The sequence below is a fragment of the Danio rerio genome, chromosome 13, assembly GCF_052040795.2.
Source record: "Danio rerio strain M-AB ecotype USA chromosome 13, GRCz13ab, whole genome shotgun sequence".
Classification (NCBI taxonomy): Eukaryota; Metazoa; Chordata; class Actinopteri; order Cypriniformes; family Danionidae; genus Danio; species Danio rerio.
The window spans coordinates 44919478-44938792 of record NC_141033.1 but is presented as its reverse complement, the minus strand read 5'-3'; the positions used below and the strand labels follow the sequence as shown (position 1 = coordinate 44938792).

The following is a 19315-nucleotide window of genomic DNA, read 5'->3' as shown; positions in this document are numbered from 1 at the left end:
TTGAATCGGATATCGGTTCGATTCTGCATATTTTTGCTGGATTGGGTATCAGCCAGCTGGTACCGATCCAAATCCGATCTTGCACGTGCGCTATATTTGGTGTAATTTATAAGGCAACAAAAGCCACGAAAGTAGCCTATTAAAAGGCACTAGAAAGTTGTCATGTAGGCCTACATGAGAAATGTTTTAAAGCCAGTTTATAGTTTAATGTGAAGCACAGATGAATATTCAAGTGGTTAAACTCATGTTAAGTTCAGCACTTCCCGCCGCTGCGCCTTTCAATCATTCTCCATTCATTTACAATTCAGACTGCGTGTCACGTTTATGCCAACATGAAAAACTCTCCCCAAGACTATTTGTTCCTGTTAATATAAGTTATTGGTGGAGAAATGGATTTAGTTTTGCATTAAATGGGTTCATTTTGACCTGCAACATGAAAATCACTGCTGTTTTTAAATCATACTGCGCCGAGTCTGTTAGACCTGCAGGTCGCATTCACAACACTGCGTGTGAAAAGCAGGTAACAACCCTCTCTACTCCAAAGCAGGCCAATCTGAAACTTTAAATGAGAAAAGGCTGAATAATACATTGGACAGATCCTTAACGCACTGATTTCTCCTCTTTGTGCTGCTGTTTTGGAAGCGTCCTTATACTGGAGGGCTGTGCGCTGTGTCAGTGATGCAAGCGATTAATTCAGGCAACGGCTGCGCAAATGTGACATGCGAGCTCCGTAAGATTATTTTTACAATAAGTTTCTGTTCTCTCATCCTTCCGACTGAATTTATTGTTCTCAGGGGAATACTTTAAGTGGTGAGCATAATTTGTAAAGCCTGGCTCATTGTGGTCAAAGTAGTTAATTAAATTAATAAGTGTCATTAACAGAAAATTATTTAGCCTAATATAGGCTACTCTTAAACTGTGAATATTTCACTGTCATTTTATATATTAATATTTTATTTAACATACCTGTTTGGCAGTTTGTGCACTGAGGCATAGCCCTATAAGTGGACCTTGTTTTGAACTTCACCTCAAATAATCTTGTTTATTTTGTGAATAACTTACCAACTAACCAACAAAAATACAATAAAATATCAAACAAATTATATCAAACAAAATTAGTTTAAAAAAAGATAATTTGTCAGACAAAAAAAAAAAATTTGTTCAGACATGCTTTCAGTTCTCCATCTCACTCGCTGCGAGTTTAGGCGAAGGAAGGTTTAAGTAAAACTCGTCTCAGACGGTTTAGTTTAGTCTGCTTTAAAGCTGCAGGAAAATATCAGGCTTTGCTAAAAGGCTGTGTTACGTGGGTCTTTGTTATTTAATTAATCTATGTATTTATTGCCGGTTTGTGCTTGTGCGATTGAGTTCTAGGAGGAGTGTTTCTACCCGGCTTATCTAGGATTGGATGATGCCCGTGACGTCACTGGGGATTCCCACTATATAACGCTGACAGCAATGGCGTCTCTGTCTCTCATTCTATCTTGAAGTCTCTCGCCCTCCCTCAGCTCGGTGGTGGCTTGCGCTCAGGCGGTCTGGCTGGCGGTGCTCCGCAAGTGGATCATTCATCCAGATGCCGCTCCATTTAGTGTTTTGTTCATGTAAATCTTTTGATTCTTAGTTCGTAATGTGTTAACTAGTTTGTTTATTTTGATACTTTGTTTTGTAGCAGGTAGGGGTTTATTTTTCATAGTCACGTTTTGTTATTTATTTAGTTTAGCGAAGGTAAGCAGTGGCCCGGAAGACTCACCTTTTTTTATTCCTTTCACGGGAGTTTAGGTAAGATCTGTCCATTTAAAGCAGTATAGTCAGAGACCTGTTTACCTTAGCTTCCCTACCTGTCTACTTGATTTTGGCTAATATTTTGTTTTTTGAAAACTTATAATTTATGGAAAAATAAAACATATTGATGGAACGAGAATTTAACCATTCAACATCTGTGTCTTCCATATGTTCGGCTCAAACCTTGATTGCTGTTGTTATTCGAGCCAGTTTTGAGTTTGGGCCGTAACAGGCTGTTATTTTTACTAAAGAAGATATATTAGTTAAGTTTCACCAGAACTACAAAAACTGTATTATGGTAATTAAAAAAATAAATAAATAAAAAAAGGCACAGTATTGGGATCGGATATATATCGGTCGATACTCAGAATTTTGGTATTGAGATCGGATCCAAAAAAAATGGTATTGGTGCATCCCTCATTTGACATTTTAGTCATTAGATCAACATTCGATCAGTCAATTATATCAATTATCAGGCAATTGGATGCACTGAGAGAAAAGGGGGCTTCTTAACTCCTGTATAATTTTCTTTCTACTTCACAATTGTATGCCACTTTATGTTGGTCTTTCACATAGCATTCCAATAAAACATTTATGTTTGTGGTCATAATGTAAAATAATGTGGAAAAGTGCAAGGGGTATGAATACTTTTGCAAGCCACTGTATCAAGGCAGGTTAAAAATCCAAATACAGATAACACTGTAAACCTTACTGTTAAATAGAACCTTGTTAACGTAAATGTTTTTAAAAAGTGAGCCTGGAGTTCTCAGTGCTATAAATAGTTTATTTTTACTTTAACACTTGAACCTGCCTGAACACAAACCTCTCTCTATATAAATAAGAGGGAAAAGCTTTTGAACTAACCTGTTTGGTTATGTTGCCATGCAGAAGTGCTTCAATGTGTAACCGTGACAACAGCTGCGGTATGAACGCCTTCAGACGAGGTAACGTCACATCTGAGAGAAACAACAAACAGCATGAGCATATATGTAGGCCATCACTGCACTGGCGTTCACAGTGAGATGAAAGACCAGCGTACCATCCAGAGCGTCTCTGAGCTCATCTTTGGTCCAGGCCACTTCAGTCATGAGCAGACGGAGGTAATACATGGCGTGCTGGTGAGGCTGCTCAGCGCGGAAGTTATTCAAAGACCTCATGTACTAGAAAAACACAGAGGAGACCAGTTTAGATCACACATCTCATCTCACATCTTATCTAGGTGTTTGGATCTGCAATTTTTGGTTTATTTCAAAATTGTCCCTAATGGTATGTTTTAAACTAATGTTTTAATATTGTCCATTTCAGATACAAAGCATAAATAACCTACAACATGCAAATAAATAAATAAAATAATAATTTTACAAAAATAAATTCATAAAAATGCTAATAGAAAACAACAACATCAATAATAATAAAAATAATAAAAATGCTACTACTACTACTACTACTACTACTACTACTACTACTACTACTACTAATAAAAGTAAAAAAATAAAATTAATTAAAAACTATTATAAATAAATTGCTACTTATAAAAATAATAAAGTACAATAAATAAAAATAAGCAAAATGCTACTAATAAAAATAAATAATAAAAATACATAAATAATAAATACTACTACTACTAATGATAATAATAAAAATAAATAAAAATGCTTCTAAGAAATAATAAAATATAAAAAATAAATCAATTAAAAATAATAATAAAATACTACTACAAATAAAACAACACCAATAATAATAATAATAATAATATTTTTAATAATAATTAAATAAATAAAATGCTACAAAAATTACAAAAATAAAAATAATAATTTTAAGCTATATATTATATTAATATTATATTAATAATAACAACAATAATAAATAAATAAATAAAAATATGCAAAGATGTAAAACCTAGACTATAGTGCTGTTTTACAATTAATTTGTGACTAATCACATCCAAATAAGTTTGAATTCAAATAACATAGACAGTACATGCACATTTATTATATTTGTCTCTATAAATGCACATGCTTACATGTATATGCATTTAAAGTTTTTAGTTATAATACAAAATTATTTCAACCTGACTAAGAATCAAAAGCATACAACAAAAATTCTTAATCTTAAAAACAACATTTGTTTTAGGCTGCTATATGAACAATATTAAAAACCACACACTTTTGTTAAATAGATACAGAGAAATGCCTTCATTAACTAATTTTATTAAATCTGTCCTGAAATGTTTACAACCAATTTGACAAAAAAAAATAAAGTCCACTATTATATTCCCTTCGGTAAATTAATTGTTTTGGTGCAACATTCATTTCTGAACTGATTTTCTGGCAAACAACAACACGTCAAAAAGGAGTTTAAAAAATGATCATGTGTTGTTTGATAAGTGTACAAATATATGTCAAATCATAATACATTTATAATAACATTGTGTGTTTGTGTCTCACCGCTTCCTTAATGATATCAAACCGCTTCTCATCAATCTCAAACGTGGCCATTTTCTCAATGATCTTCTTCAGCAGGATGTGTTGCTTGTCATTATAACCCTTGACTGACAGCTGACACAAAAACACAGCAATGAAAATGATGATCAAGAACAACTTAAAGGAATAGTTTATAAAAACATCTAAACTACCTCAATTTACTCCCCCTTATTCGAGTCTCTTTCCTCTGTTGAACATTAAAGATACTTTGGTACCATTTAATTACCATGGACTTCCATAGTAGGCAATCAAAAATACCATGGAAGTCAATGGGTGCCAATTACCAGCCTTTTTCAAATTAATCTCTTTCGAGCTCAACAGCAAAAACTCAAATGGGTTTCAAACAACTTAAAGGGATAGTTCACCCAAAAAGGAAAATTTCCTCCATTTACTTTCCCTCATGTGGTTTTTCTTACTCGGTTGAACACTAAAGACACTTCAGTCCCATTTAATCACTATAGCTTTCCATAGTAGGCAAACAAAAATAGGCAAGGCAAGTTTATGTAGCACATTTCATACATAATGTTAATTCAAAGTGCTTTACATAAACAAGAATAAAAGAAACATAATTAAATAAAAATAAAATGATTAAAAATACCATGGAAGTTAATGGGTGCCAAATACCAGCATTTTTCTAAATATCTTCTTTTCTGTTCAACAAACTCAAACAGGTTTGAAACAAGGGTGAGTAAATTACTATTTGAGTGATCTGTCCCTTTAAGAACTGTCTTTGATCTTACTTTACTAATATAAGTTGACATTTAAAAAAAAGACACTTCAAGCAACACACACAGAGGTTATTGCAGAACAGACTACAACAATTACACATTAAGTGTTGCATCTTTACACAACAATCAATGCACCGCATCAGAGAGTGACGTGTATTTGTACGCAAATGGAGTAAGTGAATCACACAGCAAGTGATGTTTTGAGCTCCCAGCTTTGCCACATCCTCCAAACATGAGTCACCCTGTTTAAACCGGTTATTAACATCAATCTAGAATGCAACACAGACAATAACCGTTTCAAAGAACCCAAGCAAACTGATCTTTAAAGGTACAACATCCCATCACTCCGCAGAAAGCAATAGATGAGCAAACCTGCACACGCCAAAGCCTCAAGCTCCGCCCCTTTGCCCAAAGCCCCATTCCTCCCCAAAGGGGGAGGGGCTAATCACCATACTTACAAGGATGGCATTCATTCCTGAGGCTATGCCATAGACCAACCCTGCCAGGCGGGCTGCATATGTATACTCTCTCAAATCATCCTTCAACAACCTGAGAAACAGGTAAGTCATGTTGCAGTGCACTGGGTCTGCATAAAGGTAGCGACTACCGGGATGGAAAGAAAGAAAAAAAGGGAAGGGAAAAAACAAATGGAGTAATATTTATATGGAAGGATCATGATGAGACGAAAAAAAGGGTTGAAAGGGACCACAGACAGAGTATGAATATGCAGCCTCAGCACCGGTGCTAATCTAAAGCTAGCCTACAGCATTGCTACATATGCAAAAACAACAACATCGAAAATATATGCAGAGAGTTTTGGTGTGTAAAGGCAAACAAAGCTCCATTTTGGGTTACTAGTGCAGGGATTGTTTGTCATTTGTGTGCGAAGTTGGACAATCTTTGTTATAGAGGGAGCATGTTGGAAACAGCGACGAGAGGGATTTTAATATACTTACATACATCCCATAGACGGTATTTTGAAGGTCATAGCTCAGGCCGGCTAACTCGGCTGCATATGCATACTCATTCAGCGAATCCTTAAGCAGCTCAAGGTACAAATACGCCATGTTACAATGCAACGGGTCCACGTATGCAAACGGGCTGTGAAAAGAACGCAAGCGATAAACTCTGACAATCAAAGGTTTAACGTCTTTAAAATGTTTTTTTGAAAGAAGTTGCATAAAATTAAAAAGGAATAAATGAATATTAAGATTGGTTTTTAAAAGTCTTAAATCTACAGCAAAACATGGTGAAACCGAACCGCTGCAAAAAATTTTAAATAAAAAGTAGGAATAAGAAAAATCTTTATATAACTTTAGTAGAACTGTCAAATAAACATGACACCTGTCAAAAGCTCTAGATATGTTTCCATCCACCTTTTCTTAGATGAATTTCAATGCTTCCCACAGGTTTGAAACATATTTGCGGTGGTAGCCGGATTAAAACACACCATTTACCCACATTACACAAATAGGACAATTTAATTTAACAAGATTTTTTTATGACACTATCATACACTGTTTCTATCAATGGGTTAAAGTAAAAGAAAAATCACTATTTCTCTTACTTTTATGCTATTCATAAAAGTTTTCTCTCTTTCAAGCTCAAATCAAACTGAATGCCAAAGCATTTTTAGATATAAATATAAAATAATCAGCAAATAAGAAAACAATGACAGAAAAGGGAATAAAAACAGACAATATCTTTAAAAATTCTAATTACAATATTAAAGCGTCTAAATTATTTAAATAAGGCAAATGCGTTAACCATTACTAATGGTGTATATATTATTTGCAGCCAGTTTAGATCAGTCATTTCACTCTCTGTAAAAAATTTTCCTGAGTCACTTAGATAAAAGAACAAATTACTAAATATACTTAGGCAGCCGTTAATATACCAGGGTGTCTTGCCCAAGTAAAGTCTACATGTGGGACGCACTGCATTTCGGACATAATAAAAAAAAAAAAAACTATATATATAAATGGATCACATAAAATGGAAATGCCAAGATGTGCATAATTAGTTTTTTTTAAACTGAGTCAAACTTTATCTGATTTGAAAGAAAAAAAAAAGAAAAAAGGAAAAAAAAGCCCAGTGTCTTCTACCGCAGCAAATTCCTTTTTTCATTTTGATTTGTCATCAATAAGTGACCATCTTATCTTCAAATCATCGGATGAAAACGGTGCTTTATCCGCAAATGTTTTATGCAATATTACAGTTTTGTGCATAAATCTAATGTGCATCTTTGGATGGAAACATAGCTACTCTAAAGTTGTTTCACCTTATAAAATATTTACGTATAATTTGTTAACATTTTTGCACAAAAATAAGATTCTCAAACATAATTGACAAATTTATCACCTTCCTTGCTACTAATTGCTACGATTATGCAAAATAAAAGCAAAATAAAAAAATATATATATAAAAAATAAAATCACTGTGCAAAATCTAAATTTAAATGCCATACCTACCTGAAAAACTCAAAGTTTAAACAAGCTTTAGGCAGGAAAAACTTGTCATCTTGTTTGAACCAAACTTTGCTCATTGCAGTGTCCTAAAAACAAAAACACAAGACAGATTGAGGGACAAAGAAAAGCTAGATGGTTCAGAGTTTAGAAGTTTGACAGACTTTTAGTTCCTCTATTTAAGCTGTCCTAAGTGTTCTAATATGAGATTAACCAAAACATACCTTTATTAAAGTGGGGGCAGATGGGGAATCCTTCTCTAGAGGGTAAATCTCAAAGTTTGTGGGGATGAATTCATTCTTCATTGGCAGTTTAAACTTTCCGTTGAGGTCTGCATTGTCCCATTTCTGTAACAAAAGGACCAAGAAAAAAAAAGAAAAGGGAACATTGTTTTTTTCCCAACTTTTGCTAATTACATGAAGCCACAATGTTAATGCAAGTCTGCTAATTTGGCAGTGATGGTAGAGCATTAGTTCAAAAACTTTCACCAAATATGAATTTATTACAATATTTTGTTTTTCTGTAATACATTTTGTGATAAATGCAAATTTCACCAGATGACTTGAAAAGCTTTTTGTTTTTGAAAGATGGAATATTCTGTTTAACACAAGCCAATTTCAAGCAAAAATACAAAATAGCAAAGATGCAAATGAAATGGTGCTTTTCAGATTTTCTGAGAAGTGAAATAATATTCAAACCCAGAGCTTAAATAATAATAAAAATGCAAAATCACAGTAGTCTTCACGGCAAAGATAGTAAAATGTAATACAATTTTGAATTTCATTGGCTTTTTAGGTCTCTTGAAATACTTGTTAATCACAGGTCTAAAACTATGTAAACATTAAACTTTAACAACATTTTGGCTAAACTTAGCAACAACAAACTACTGTACCTGATCAACTGTAATCATGACTGGACATTGCACATGCATACGATGTGACTATTGTGGATGTGTACATTGCAATATCAATGCTAAAACAATATATTGTGCAGCCCTATCTGAGACTTTCAGCTAATTTATCAAGCTGATGTATTTTTAGTTTATTTATATTTTAATGCCATATCAGCAGAGTTGGACATATTCATAGCAACATTGTAAATTATGTATTTAATATCTATTAACAATTATAACAGTTTCTTAAACATATAATCCTTCACTGTTTTTAAATTAATGATATTCTAAAACTCCTCTAGGGGACACCATTTTAAACATGCCCCCTAAAACATTTCCTAAATAAAAATGCTCTAATATCATGCAAAAACATACACTCTATTACAGGGATGGGCAAACTTGATCCTCGAGGGCCGGTGTACCTGCAAAGTTTTGTTTCAACACTAGTCAAACACACCTGAACATGCTAATCAGTGTCTTTAAGATCACAAGAAATCTATAAGCAGGTGTGTTTGATTAGGGTTGGAGCTAAACTGTGCAGGACACCGGTCCTGCAGGACCGAGATTGCCCACCCCTGTTCTATTAACATGTTTTTGAAATAAAAATATTCTTTCGTCACAACTATATGTTTCTCTTCTCTATAAATATATAAATACACCAGGGCTGTTAAACTCAGTTCATAGAGGGCTGCAGAGTTTAGTTCCAGAGTTTAGTTGCACTTCAACTCGCCTACCTGTAGGTATCAAACAAGCCTAAAGGACTCAATTAGCTTGATCAGGCGTGTTCATTTAGGGTTGGAACTAAACTGTGCAGAGCTGCCCTCCAGGAACTGAGTTTGATACCCGTGATCTACACAACGACAAATGTCAAAGATAAGGTTTATGTACCATGACATACTAGAGAGAGAGATTTGCTAAAATCAAACGCGCTTCACCTTAATAGCTTCATCAGTAATGGCTTCTTGTTTATACTGTGTGCCGTACCACTCCTCAGTCCGATCAGTCTGTCCTTCAAATGATTTGGAGACAACTGCAACCCTAAAAGAAGTGAGTGAGGGGGAAAAAAATAAAAGAATTGTAAAGATCAATTCACCAGACACAGCATGACACCATCCATTTCTCACAAGTCCCTTGGGGGAAAAAATGGGCTGTGCAATTTTGCCTTTATCAGATCTCTCTGGCCCAGTAAATAGATTTGGAATTATGGTCATTACATCAAAGGTTCAAGTTTCCCGAAGCTGCTCAATCTGCTGTGCGGGGCTGTGGATCAATGCACTATTTCTGCACAATTTAGACTCTACTGATCAATAGAGAACTTTTGGGACAATGACGTGCTATTCTGGACTCTCCTGCAATTAATCAATTGCATAAGAGAGCCCAGAATAGGTTCACTTTAAAATCCAGATCACTCCTTCCAGATTTAGACCACATCACACAAGGTTACCAGAAGGATACAGCAGTCTCAGACCATTCATTCACTGCCTGATGTGTTATGATTAAATTATTATGGTAAGTCACACTCTGAACCCCATTCAGTTCAGTTAAAACAGTAAAATACTGTTACAACCAATAATTTACTAGTGACTGACTGTGAATGAATCGTTTGAATCAGTCAATAATTTACTGGAGATTCTACCTTGGAAGCCTTTACTAAAGGGCTAATTGATTTGCTGTGTATATATACACAAGTGTGGCTGTTACTACAAAAATATCCTATAAACTTCTCCACAGATTTTATCCAGCAAAACACTACTTAAACGTAAAAGTGGGATTGATGTAAATTGTATAATTTTGTAATGAAAATGAGACAGTTTTATTTTGGCATTGTACAGTCAACTTTTGGGTGAGGTACAAAAATGTACTAATAATTTTTATTGTCTAAAACAGGGATGTGCAAACTTGATCCTCGAGGGCCGGTGTCCCTGCAGAGTTTTTCCAACATTAGTCAAACACACCTGAACACTCTAATCAGTGTCTTTAAGATCACAAGAAATCTATAAGCAGGTGTGTTTGATTAGGGTTGGAGCTAAACTGTGCAGGACACCGGTCCTCCAGGACCGCGTTTGCCCACCCCTGGTCTAAAACCTCTTTGTTAAAGGAAAATTTACTTTTTGGGTTTACTGTCTATCCTAATAAAGCGGAAATTTGTTTATTTACTTGTAGTTCTGTTTTCTTGGTTCTTTTGGTCCAGATTAAAAACAAAGAAAAAAAAAGCATATATTTAGTACAGATTCACTTGGTTAAGCCAAGCTAGAGGGTGCTTTCACACCTGCCTTATTTAGATTGGTTAAATCACACTAGAGTTCGTTTTCCCTCTTGGTGCGGTTCATTTGAGCAGGTGTGATTGCTGCAATTTTACTCGAGTGCACACCAAAAGCGAACCAAAGAAGCGTACCGAGACCTGCTTGAAGAGGTGGTCTCGGTACGGTTTCAAACGAACTCTGAAGTGGTTTGTTTGTGGTGAGAATATGATCCGAGCTAAAGCAGACCCAACCGCAAAAATTACTGCACCTTTTGGACTAATCCAGCTGCCGTAGGCCGATGCGCAGTGCATTAGGGGATATGGAGGAAAAATATATGTTGACAGCGCTTTACCAACAGCGAGAGAGAGGGGAAAAACATTACCTAATGGAAATATTTCCGCAAGAGGACCATGTCGCAGTTTCGAAAACATTGCTTTCCAGCCGCGGCCGTGCTTCATTCTCGAAATGTATAGTTGGTCTAAAGCAGGGCGCAGCCCCATAGTAAAAAGTGACATTTTGTGTCTGCCGGTTTGTTTACTTGCTGGAGTTCATTTGCATTTTCCTGCATGCAAATTCTGACCAATAAATAAGCAGTTTAGGAACTATGTTCAACAACATCTGGCCAATGAGAGATGTGGATTTTGTCAGATGACTGCATGTTGGTTCTTTTCAACTGGTTCGGACCAAAGCCAGCAGTGTGGTGTGAAAACAACCAAAAGATGGCAGAAAATGCAACAATGAATCATTTATTGCCCTTTGTCCGGACCAAATGAAGCGAACTACAGATGTGAAAGCACCCTTTAGTGTCATTCTGCTACATGTGTGGACATACAGCAGGGAAAATAAGTATTGAACACGTCATGTTTTTTCCAGGGAATAATATTTCTAAAGAGGCTGTTGACATGGAATTGAACCAGATTTTAGTAAAACCAAACAATACAAACAAAAATAAAACAAAAATCTAAAAATGAGTTGTGTAATAACAAGGAGACAGTGCTGAACTACTGAAATGTATTTAATATATTATATAAAAGGCTTTTTTTTTAATGATGGCAGCTTGAAGATGCCTCTCATATTCAGAATGAAGTCACATGAAATTCTCAGGTGTTTTTTTGTTGGACTGAAGCATCTAATAATATTCAATGAGGAAGGGTAGAGGGTTGCTGAAGAACTATTGAGAGATTTCAGCAGATGTCTAGCCTTTCATTGCCTTTCTACACCTTCCTTTCTTTATTTGTTTCCCCCCACTGTACATGGAAGAAAATGTAGTGTAAACAAGAAAAACTGGAAATAGGAGCAATATTATTTTAACCTATACATTGCAAACTTCCTGAAGCGGTAATCTAAATATACATATAAGAAACTGTCGACTACACGCATAACCTAACACATACTATCAAAGTACTTTATCTTGTACAATACTGTACATGATTATGTTGTGTGCAAAAGAGACATTTAAGGTTAAATATTAATAAGGCGAGTGGTGCGCTATGATTTGTGATGAACTCACAAGCAAACATTTATTTTACTTTGGTTCAGTTTGTCATTAAAAGGGACAAAATCAATAAAAAAAATAAATAAAAAATACGTCATTTACTCATTTAGTTATAAAACTCTGTATCTTCTGTTTGAATACAAAAGAAGATACTTTAAAGAATGCTGGTTTCTGTGAACCAGTCAACTTCCATTATTTCTATTCAAACCATGGAAGTCAATGGGTCTAAATATCTTGTTTACAGGAAAAAAAGGTTTTGAACAAGTAAAGGCTGAGTAAATGACAATACAATTTTCATTAAGTGAACTACTCTTTTAAGACTGCATCTTAAGGTATATAAAATGCATTAAACCTGTCTGGGTTTTGGTTAGTTTTAAAAAGTTTGGTCTATGTTGCATTCATTTTCCATTCTAACCACACCAGAGTTTGTGAGAAAGCAGCATGCCTTTTTTTCCTCAGTCATCCTCTCTCAACATTAACAGAACAAATAACACCAGAGCTTATTTTTCCTTTTAAATCGAACCTGCCAAGAGTCAACAATTTCTGATAACACCACACCAAAGTGTCACAATTACCATGGTTGGTCACTTTGAATAGGATTCAAATAGTCTCTAGTTGGCAGTTCTGAATAGAAAAGGGCAAGATCAGATTTTACACACTGATAGCAAGAGTCTGGCTATGTAAGACTACCTCATCTAGTGTTGCAGAGCTTACAACAAGCCAATCACCTAAGACGACGCATGTCAAGCAGCAAACCCCCAGATCTGGAGTAAAAGTCTTATCTTGATCCAAACACTTCTGAAATACTTAAACAAAATGAAATGCGAGAGCCCTACAAGTTCTTCCATCCCAAAAACAACAGGAGAGTGGCAACGGTAGAGGTTGAGGTGCAGTTCAAACAACCTCTTTTAAAGCTGCAAAGGAAATTGTATTCGAAAGCCTTCGTCATAGCAGTGAAAGTGAGATTCTTTCAATTCAAACACAGCAAGGAGATCCAGTTGCAAATAACACTTTAAAAACAGTTAAAAACGTCAACCAATCTGAGCCCTGTTGGGATATGAGCAGCAAGACATGAAAGAATCTGATATTTGCTTCACAAAGGTTCAAATATGAAGCTCCTTGAGTGGGTCTTTGAAGAAAGCTGCCAATAACTGGACATCTGGGTTAAACTAATCTCATCCAGAGGGGACAACATGCATCTTTCAGGTCTCTCCATCACGTTTTTTTAATCAAGCGCAACATCCATGACACTGTTTCGCTTTAATATTTGGCATTACAGATTCGAACGAACCCTAAATCCTAAGAACAACAATAACAAAGCCTTAACAGATGGCTTTCTTTTACAGGTTATGCACATGAAAGTGTGCAAACATATTACAAATCTGAAAGACAGCTTTGTGTGTGTACGTGTCCATGTGTGTTCACCTGACATTCTCTGGTCTCAGTTTATCAAGCACCATCTCAATGAGGTCTGGCCTGAACTCTTCCAGCAAGTATTCGGCAGCCAAAATTTCTTCCAGCGGATAGTACTGGGAAAAAAGAAAAAGCCTTATAAACAGACATGGGGCAACATTGTGTGCCCTAAAAGTTTTTTAAACAATAAATATATGAAAACTAACAATAAAGAGCATTTACCACTTTTTTTTTTTTTAATCAATACCATTATTGCGTTTAGGGTTTCTCTAACCTAATATGCCACTTATTTGTAAATACATATTTTTATTTCTGATTTATACAGCTAAACACAATGCACATATTACAGAGAAACCATCTAGATGTATATAAAGCTTATGTTTCGTTCATTTCCAGCTTATTTAAATGTTCTCTCGTGACCATATTTATGCATGCATCCTAAGCTCCTATAAAATCACAAAAGATTGCTCGTGTTTGCGCATGCTTGGCAAATAATTGTAATTAAGTCAAATGCAACATTCTACCATACAATTTGTGCTGATGCATATTGTTCCACACCTTCTTTGATATGCTATTTGATCAGTTCAGAATGCACTAGTATTTAATTCCAAATGTGTATATAAAAAAAATAAAAGAAATCACTTTAAAATGAAACCCTGGCTATGATCTCCAGACACAACACAGTCGGCACCCTGATGACACGAGCAACTGTAACCATGGAGACAACCTTTTAAAGTCTTTCATGAGAGAGACACCTACATGCAGAAGTCCAGCCACTTTAGACGTGTATCCACGAGGACGTTCCTTATCCTTAAATCGGAAAGCCACGGTGTTCAAATCCTACAAACAAACAATGTAGAGACAAATCAGTCATGTCCACTGTATTAAAAACCACCCGTGTTAAAAATGAATAAATAAAGAAATAATAAAAGGGGCCGTGGCTCAGTGGTTAGCACTGTCGCCTCACAGAAAAAAGGTCGCTAATTTGAGTTGGGTCAGTTGGCATTTCTGTGTGGAGTTTGCATATTCTCCTGGTGTCGGTGTGGGTTTCCTCTGGGGCCTCCAGTTTCCCTCACAGTGCAAAGACTTGTGCTATAGGTGAATTGAATAAACTAAACTGTCCGTGTGAATGAGTGTGTATGGATGTTTCCAGTACTAGGTTGCAGCTGGAAGGGCATGTGTTGTCTACAACATATACTGGAAAAGTAGCCGATTCATTACCCTGATGAGTAAAGAGACTAAGCGGAAGGAAAATTAATGAATAATAATAAAAAAATAGCTGTAAACAAGGCTCTATAAAAACAAGTTAGCTTTTTCCCCAAATAGTGCTTTAACTTTTTTCTGGATTCTGCATTTTGTGATTTAAAACAAACTTAACAAAAATAGGGGCAAACAAATAAATTACACACAACTATTTATCCCTTGAATGTAAATAAATAAAATGCTCTTTTGGCCAAAATAATTTCTGCACAAAAAAGGTTTATAGTTTTAATAAAAACAAACATCTTATATGAACATGATCTTATATTTTAGGTAGATTTTTAATGAACTGCATAATTAGATAATTATTAGTATGTCATGATATTTCTATTAAAGAACGGTGACAGTATTTATTAGCGGTGGGCCATTATTAGCGTTAATGTGCTGCGTTAAAGTAAGACTCTTATAGAGCAATTAAAAAATATATATCACTGTTAATCTATTCTCAGAGTTGGTTTGGGAGCTGGGTCTATTCTACTCAAGCTATGATGACTTTCACCATGATATTTTAGCGCAAATGTATACCTGACCGGTGAGCTGTCTGACAAAAAAAAAGTGCCCTTCTGAATTAAATCAGCACGATGCCCTTCTGGATCTTTCACTCACTTCAAAGACACTACTGACTACGCTTACATGGACATCTGTAATCTAGTTATTTGCCTTAATAGGCAATATCATAAGGTGTTTACGTGAAGTGCTTTCATGTAAGAGTTTCCTGTAATTTTGGGTGACTTCAGCTGCAGTTTGGCAGTTTCACTTTAACTCATGAACATTTCATTTATGAAGCTGTGACAAACTGGGGTATTAGACACAAATAAGGAGTAAAGACTGATGAGAGTGTTATGGAATTTAATAATGCACACCAAATATAACGAAAAAAAACGTAAGCAATTGGCAATATACGTGTATGTGTGTGTGCGCACAGTCCTCAACTGAAAGCTGCATGTGGATCTTGTCGGAAAATATGGTGAAGTCCTTCATGACGGTAATAGTTTGATTGCGGTGTTTACTTCAATAATGCCACTAATATCTGCATACTCCACGTCTTAATTCCATTTCTCTTTAGTTCAGTTATGACTTTAGTTGGATTAAGATGATCAAAATGTTAGTTGGAATCACTGTTTGGAGCTTATGTAGGCCTACAGTTCAAAACTCCTGTTTAACTGAATAAACGATTAGTCAACACTAGTACATCTTATTGAACATCATTTATTTTCATTACCAATTATCATAGTAGAAGTTTCTCAAGCAGTTTGTGATGCATTTTGGAAACAGGAGATGAGCCCCTGGTCTAATGCGGCTCCTGGCTTGAGAAACCCGTTCTCAAAGATTTTCAGTCATTGAGATATTTAGTTATTGTTTGGGTAGCACACATATACTGAATGCCTTTAGCAGAATTCAAATGAGCCATTTAATGTTGATTAATTCCAAGATTACAGTGAGTTTAATCTAGATTAAAAAAATTAATCCAGGCCCACCTATAGTATTTATACAATGTTTATTTATTTGAGATAAACCAAAACCATTTAATTTGCCCAGCTGTATAAAAGACTGAGTTTGTATTCCTGATGAAAAAATATTCCAAACTAATTCCCAAGAAGTTGGTGTGTCTCAGTGAACGAGCATTGCTATTTTCTGCAGATTAATACTTACTAACATGAGTGCACAATTATAGCCACACTTGACCCATTTATGCCAATTTTACCACATTTTAAACGTTAAATGAATAGTTTCAAAATATGCCCATCTTTCAAAAAGCCTGAAGCACGCTCATACCTTACACTCCTGAAAGACCCACTCCTGAGGGCCCTCCGTCCGCAGCTTCTGAATGTACTGAAACATGTGGAAGATGATATCCTCGACATGCACTAGAGACAAGGGAAATACAGCTCAAACACATATTGATATGTGCACACCCTTAGAAGAAAAATCTCAGGTCCTTACACAGCCCCTCTTCTGTCAAATCCACATTAATAATGAAGAACATGAATCCTCTGGCTCCTTCTTTCTGGCCTCCAACTAGAGTGTTCACCCATCCTGAGAGGAGACACAGTGAATACATGAGCATATGGCTAAGATATAGAAATCAAAGCAGTTTTACAAGTCAGATGCTAACCTTTAAACCTTACGTGGTAAAATGATCTCTAATTTCTTTTGTCTGTTTTGTAATTTGGGCTCTTAAAGGGATAGTTCACACCCAAACTCAATTCTGTCATCATTTACTCACTTTACTTGATCCAAACCTTTCTTTTGTTGAACAAAACAAAATAGATTCTGAAGAAAGCTGGATACTTGTAACCACTTATCTCCATAATATGTGTTTTTTTCCCAACTATGGAGATCAGTGGTTAGAGGTTTTAAACATTTTTCAAAATATCTTCTTTAGTGTTCAATTAAATAAAGAAACTCAAAACACTTGAGGGTGAGTAAAGAGCGTGTACATTTTCATTTTTGGGTGAACACATATCCATTTAAGGCAAAAGTTGACTTGCCTTTAGATTTGAGCTCAGACAAAAGACTGCCTGGACCCTCGTGTCCAATCAGGTGGCCAAGATAATGACCCGGATTTGATTTGTAGTACTTCTGCAGGTCTGGTATAGGGAAGGTCACATACAAGTTTCTGATGTCCTTGATTGGCACCACTTTATAGAATTGCTGTGGGGAAACAGACAATGAAATGAGATGAAGATCCAAGAAAACCGATTAGCAGAGATCATTCCTTAAAATGTGTGCTAAAATAAGTTTAAAGCAAGTAGAATTAACAAACAATGATTCATTTAACAAAATTTAAAGATCATTAACTGCTTTACGCTACTGTTCAAATGTTTAGGGGAAAGAACAAATTAATACTTTGTGTCACACAGTTAGTTATAGTAAATTATGCAATGGAAATGTATTTAACAAAAATGTCTATAATGATACATTTAAACTAAATGCTTTTCTTTTTTTTCTCAAAAGCATTTATCACGATGGTAAAATCAGCATACCCGAACGATCATGATACTGAATAAAACCGTTATGGAAGAAAGAAAAAAAAAGAGGGACCACATGAACATTGTGAGTCGGGGTGTAAACCTACACTGGTCTCACGAATACGATTATGTCATCGATTTGTCGATATCTCGGTGCATTGACGATGCTTTCCATCCACAATTATATGTTTTTTTTCTTCACAACACAAGAATTCTTTAATTAATTTTTAAATATATTTATACAGTATATTATTTGTAATACTATTGTGTCCTTTAATACAAGCAGTCAGATATATGAACTCTACCTTTAATTTTACCTCTTTTTCAATGTTTCAAACAAACCTCAAATACAAGACAGAAGACAACATGAGCATTTATAGCAAATAAACTATTATTCCTCTTACTTTGAGCGTTGTCAAGCATTTTTACATCCCTTTGATTGGTCATTGTGTTCACACACTCAACAGAAAGGGCTGCAATTAGCTCTAAAACAATCCAGCAAACTCGGATGCTGTGAATTGTGTACAGTTGTCTGCTTTAAGTAGTAGGAGCATTTAAATTACTCCCCTTTGCCTTGTTCGAATAGTATTTCACGGCAACAGCGCATATGAGATAAATGACACCAGTACTTAATAACCGGTGATCTATCAATGAACCGATACTGAATTATCTACATCAAGATGCATCGAAGAAACAATTAATTTTGACACCCCTAATTCTTAGTATCTTTGGATGTACTAAATTTATTAGGCATGTGTTGGAGTAAAAAAACTATAATAAATAATAAAAAATAAATAAACAAACTTTCTACACAGTTTTGATAACATTTCTACCAAATTTCATGTAAAAGTTTCTTGCAGAAAACGGAGCAAAACAAATCAAAAACTTTTTTTTTATCCAATCAAAAATCTCCAACTACAAACTATTGACGATCAGGGTTTAGATCTCACCCTCAGGTGTTCCTCCTGGAAAGGATGTGTAGGGAATTCTGGGACAGGGACATTCTTGTTCTCCACCTCTCCGAAAAGCTTCACCACCATTGACGTCAATTCATCCAGCGTCTCTGTCAAGATGTGTGAGACGCAATGTTAAACTCAAAAGCGCAAACAAATCACCACTGTACCCTTTATACCCTTTATAACACATACGAGTCTCTGCAAAAACAAACCAGGAATCAATCAACAGAATGACAAAGAACAAGACGGAGCTCATGAAACATTCAGCGTCAGACTGAGCGCGAATTGAAAAATCTGCCATACCTTGAATAGAGCAACAGGTTATTGCATTCGCTGTCAGCTACATTTACATCCACAAATCTGATTCTGATGTTGTTATTTATTTAGTTTTTTTATTGTTCAGAGTGAATGGGAAAAGCTAGCAAACTGAACAGGAGAATACACACTTTCCACTAGCTGAGTTTAAAATATAAGAAATCAATGAATTGTAGCCAGGACTGACCTCTGCCCAGCACACACAATCCCATCAGGTTGGAGGAATAATAGGTAGAGTGAAACTTTAGCAGCTCCTCGCGGATATCAATGCCCTGTTGAGATGGCCTGGTCTCAAGGGTTAACTTGTTGCCTGG

At 35.4% G+C, this 19315-nt stretch overlaps 2 protein-coding genes across 11 annotated transcripts in view; one reads left to right on the top strand and one right to left on the bottom strand.

The window, feature by feature from the left end:
- kmo (kynurenine 3-monooxygenase) overlaps positions 1-19315 on the top strand; it is a 177739-nt gene that overhangs the window by 112292 nt on the left and 46132 nt on the right. The window lies entirely within an intron of this gene.
- The window catches only part of ide (insulin-degrading enzyme), a 46796-nt gene that overhangs the window by 16707 nt on the left and 10774 nt on the right, over positions 1-19315 (bottom strand). For 8 of the 10 annotated variants that reach the window (NM_001444258.1, NM_001444261.1, NM_001444260.1 and 5 more), the window contains 14 exon segments: positions 2644-2735; positions 2819-2939; positions 4227-4337; positions 5947-6091; positions 7462-7544; positions 7680-7802; positions 9283-9385; positions 13511-13614; positions 14258-14338; positions 16535-16626; positions 16703-16795; positions 17251-17413; positions 18681-18793; positions 19189-19311. In NM_001444258.1, the coding sequence (NP_001431187.1) occupies positions 2644-2735; positions 2819-2939; positions 4227-4337; positions 5947-6091; positions 7462-7544; positions 7680-7802; positions 9283-9385; positions 13511-13614; positions 14258-14338; positions 16535-16626; positions 16703-16795; positions 17251-17413; positions 18681-18793; positions 19189-19311 (1547 nt within the window). 10 annotated transcript variants of the gene reach the window in all.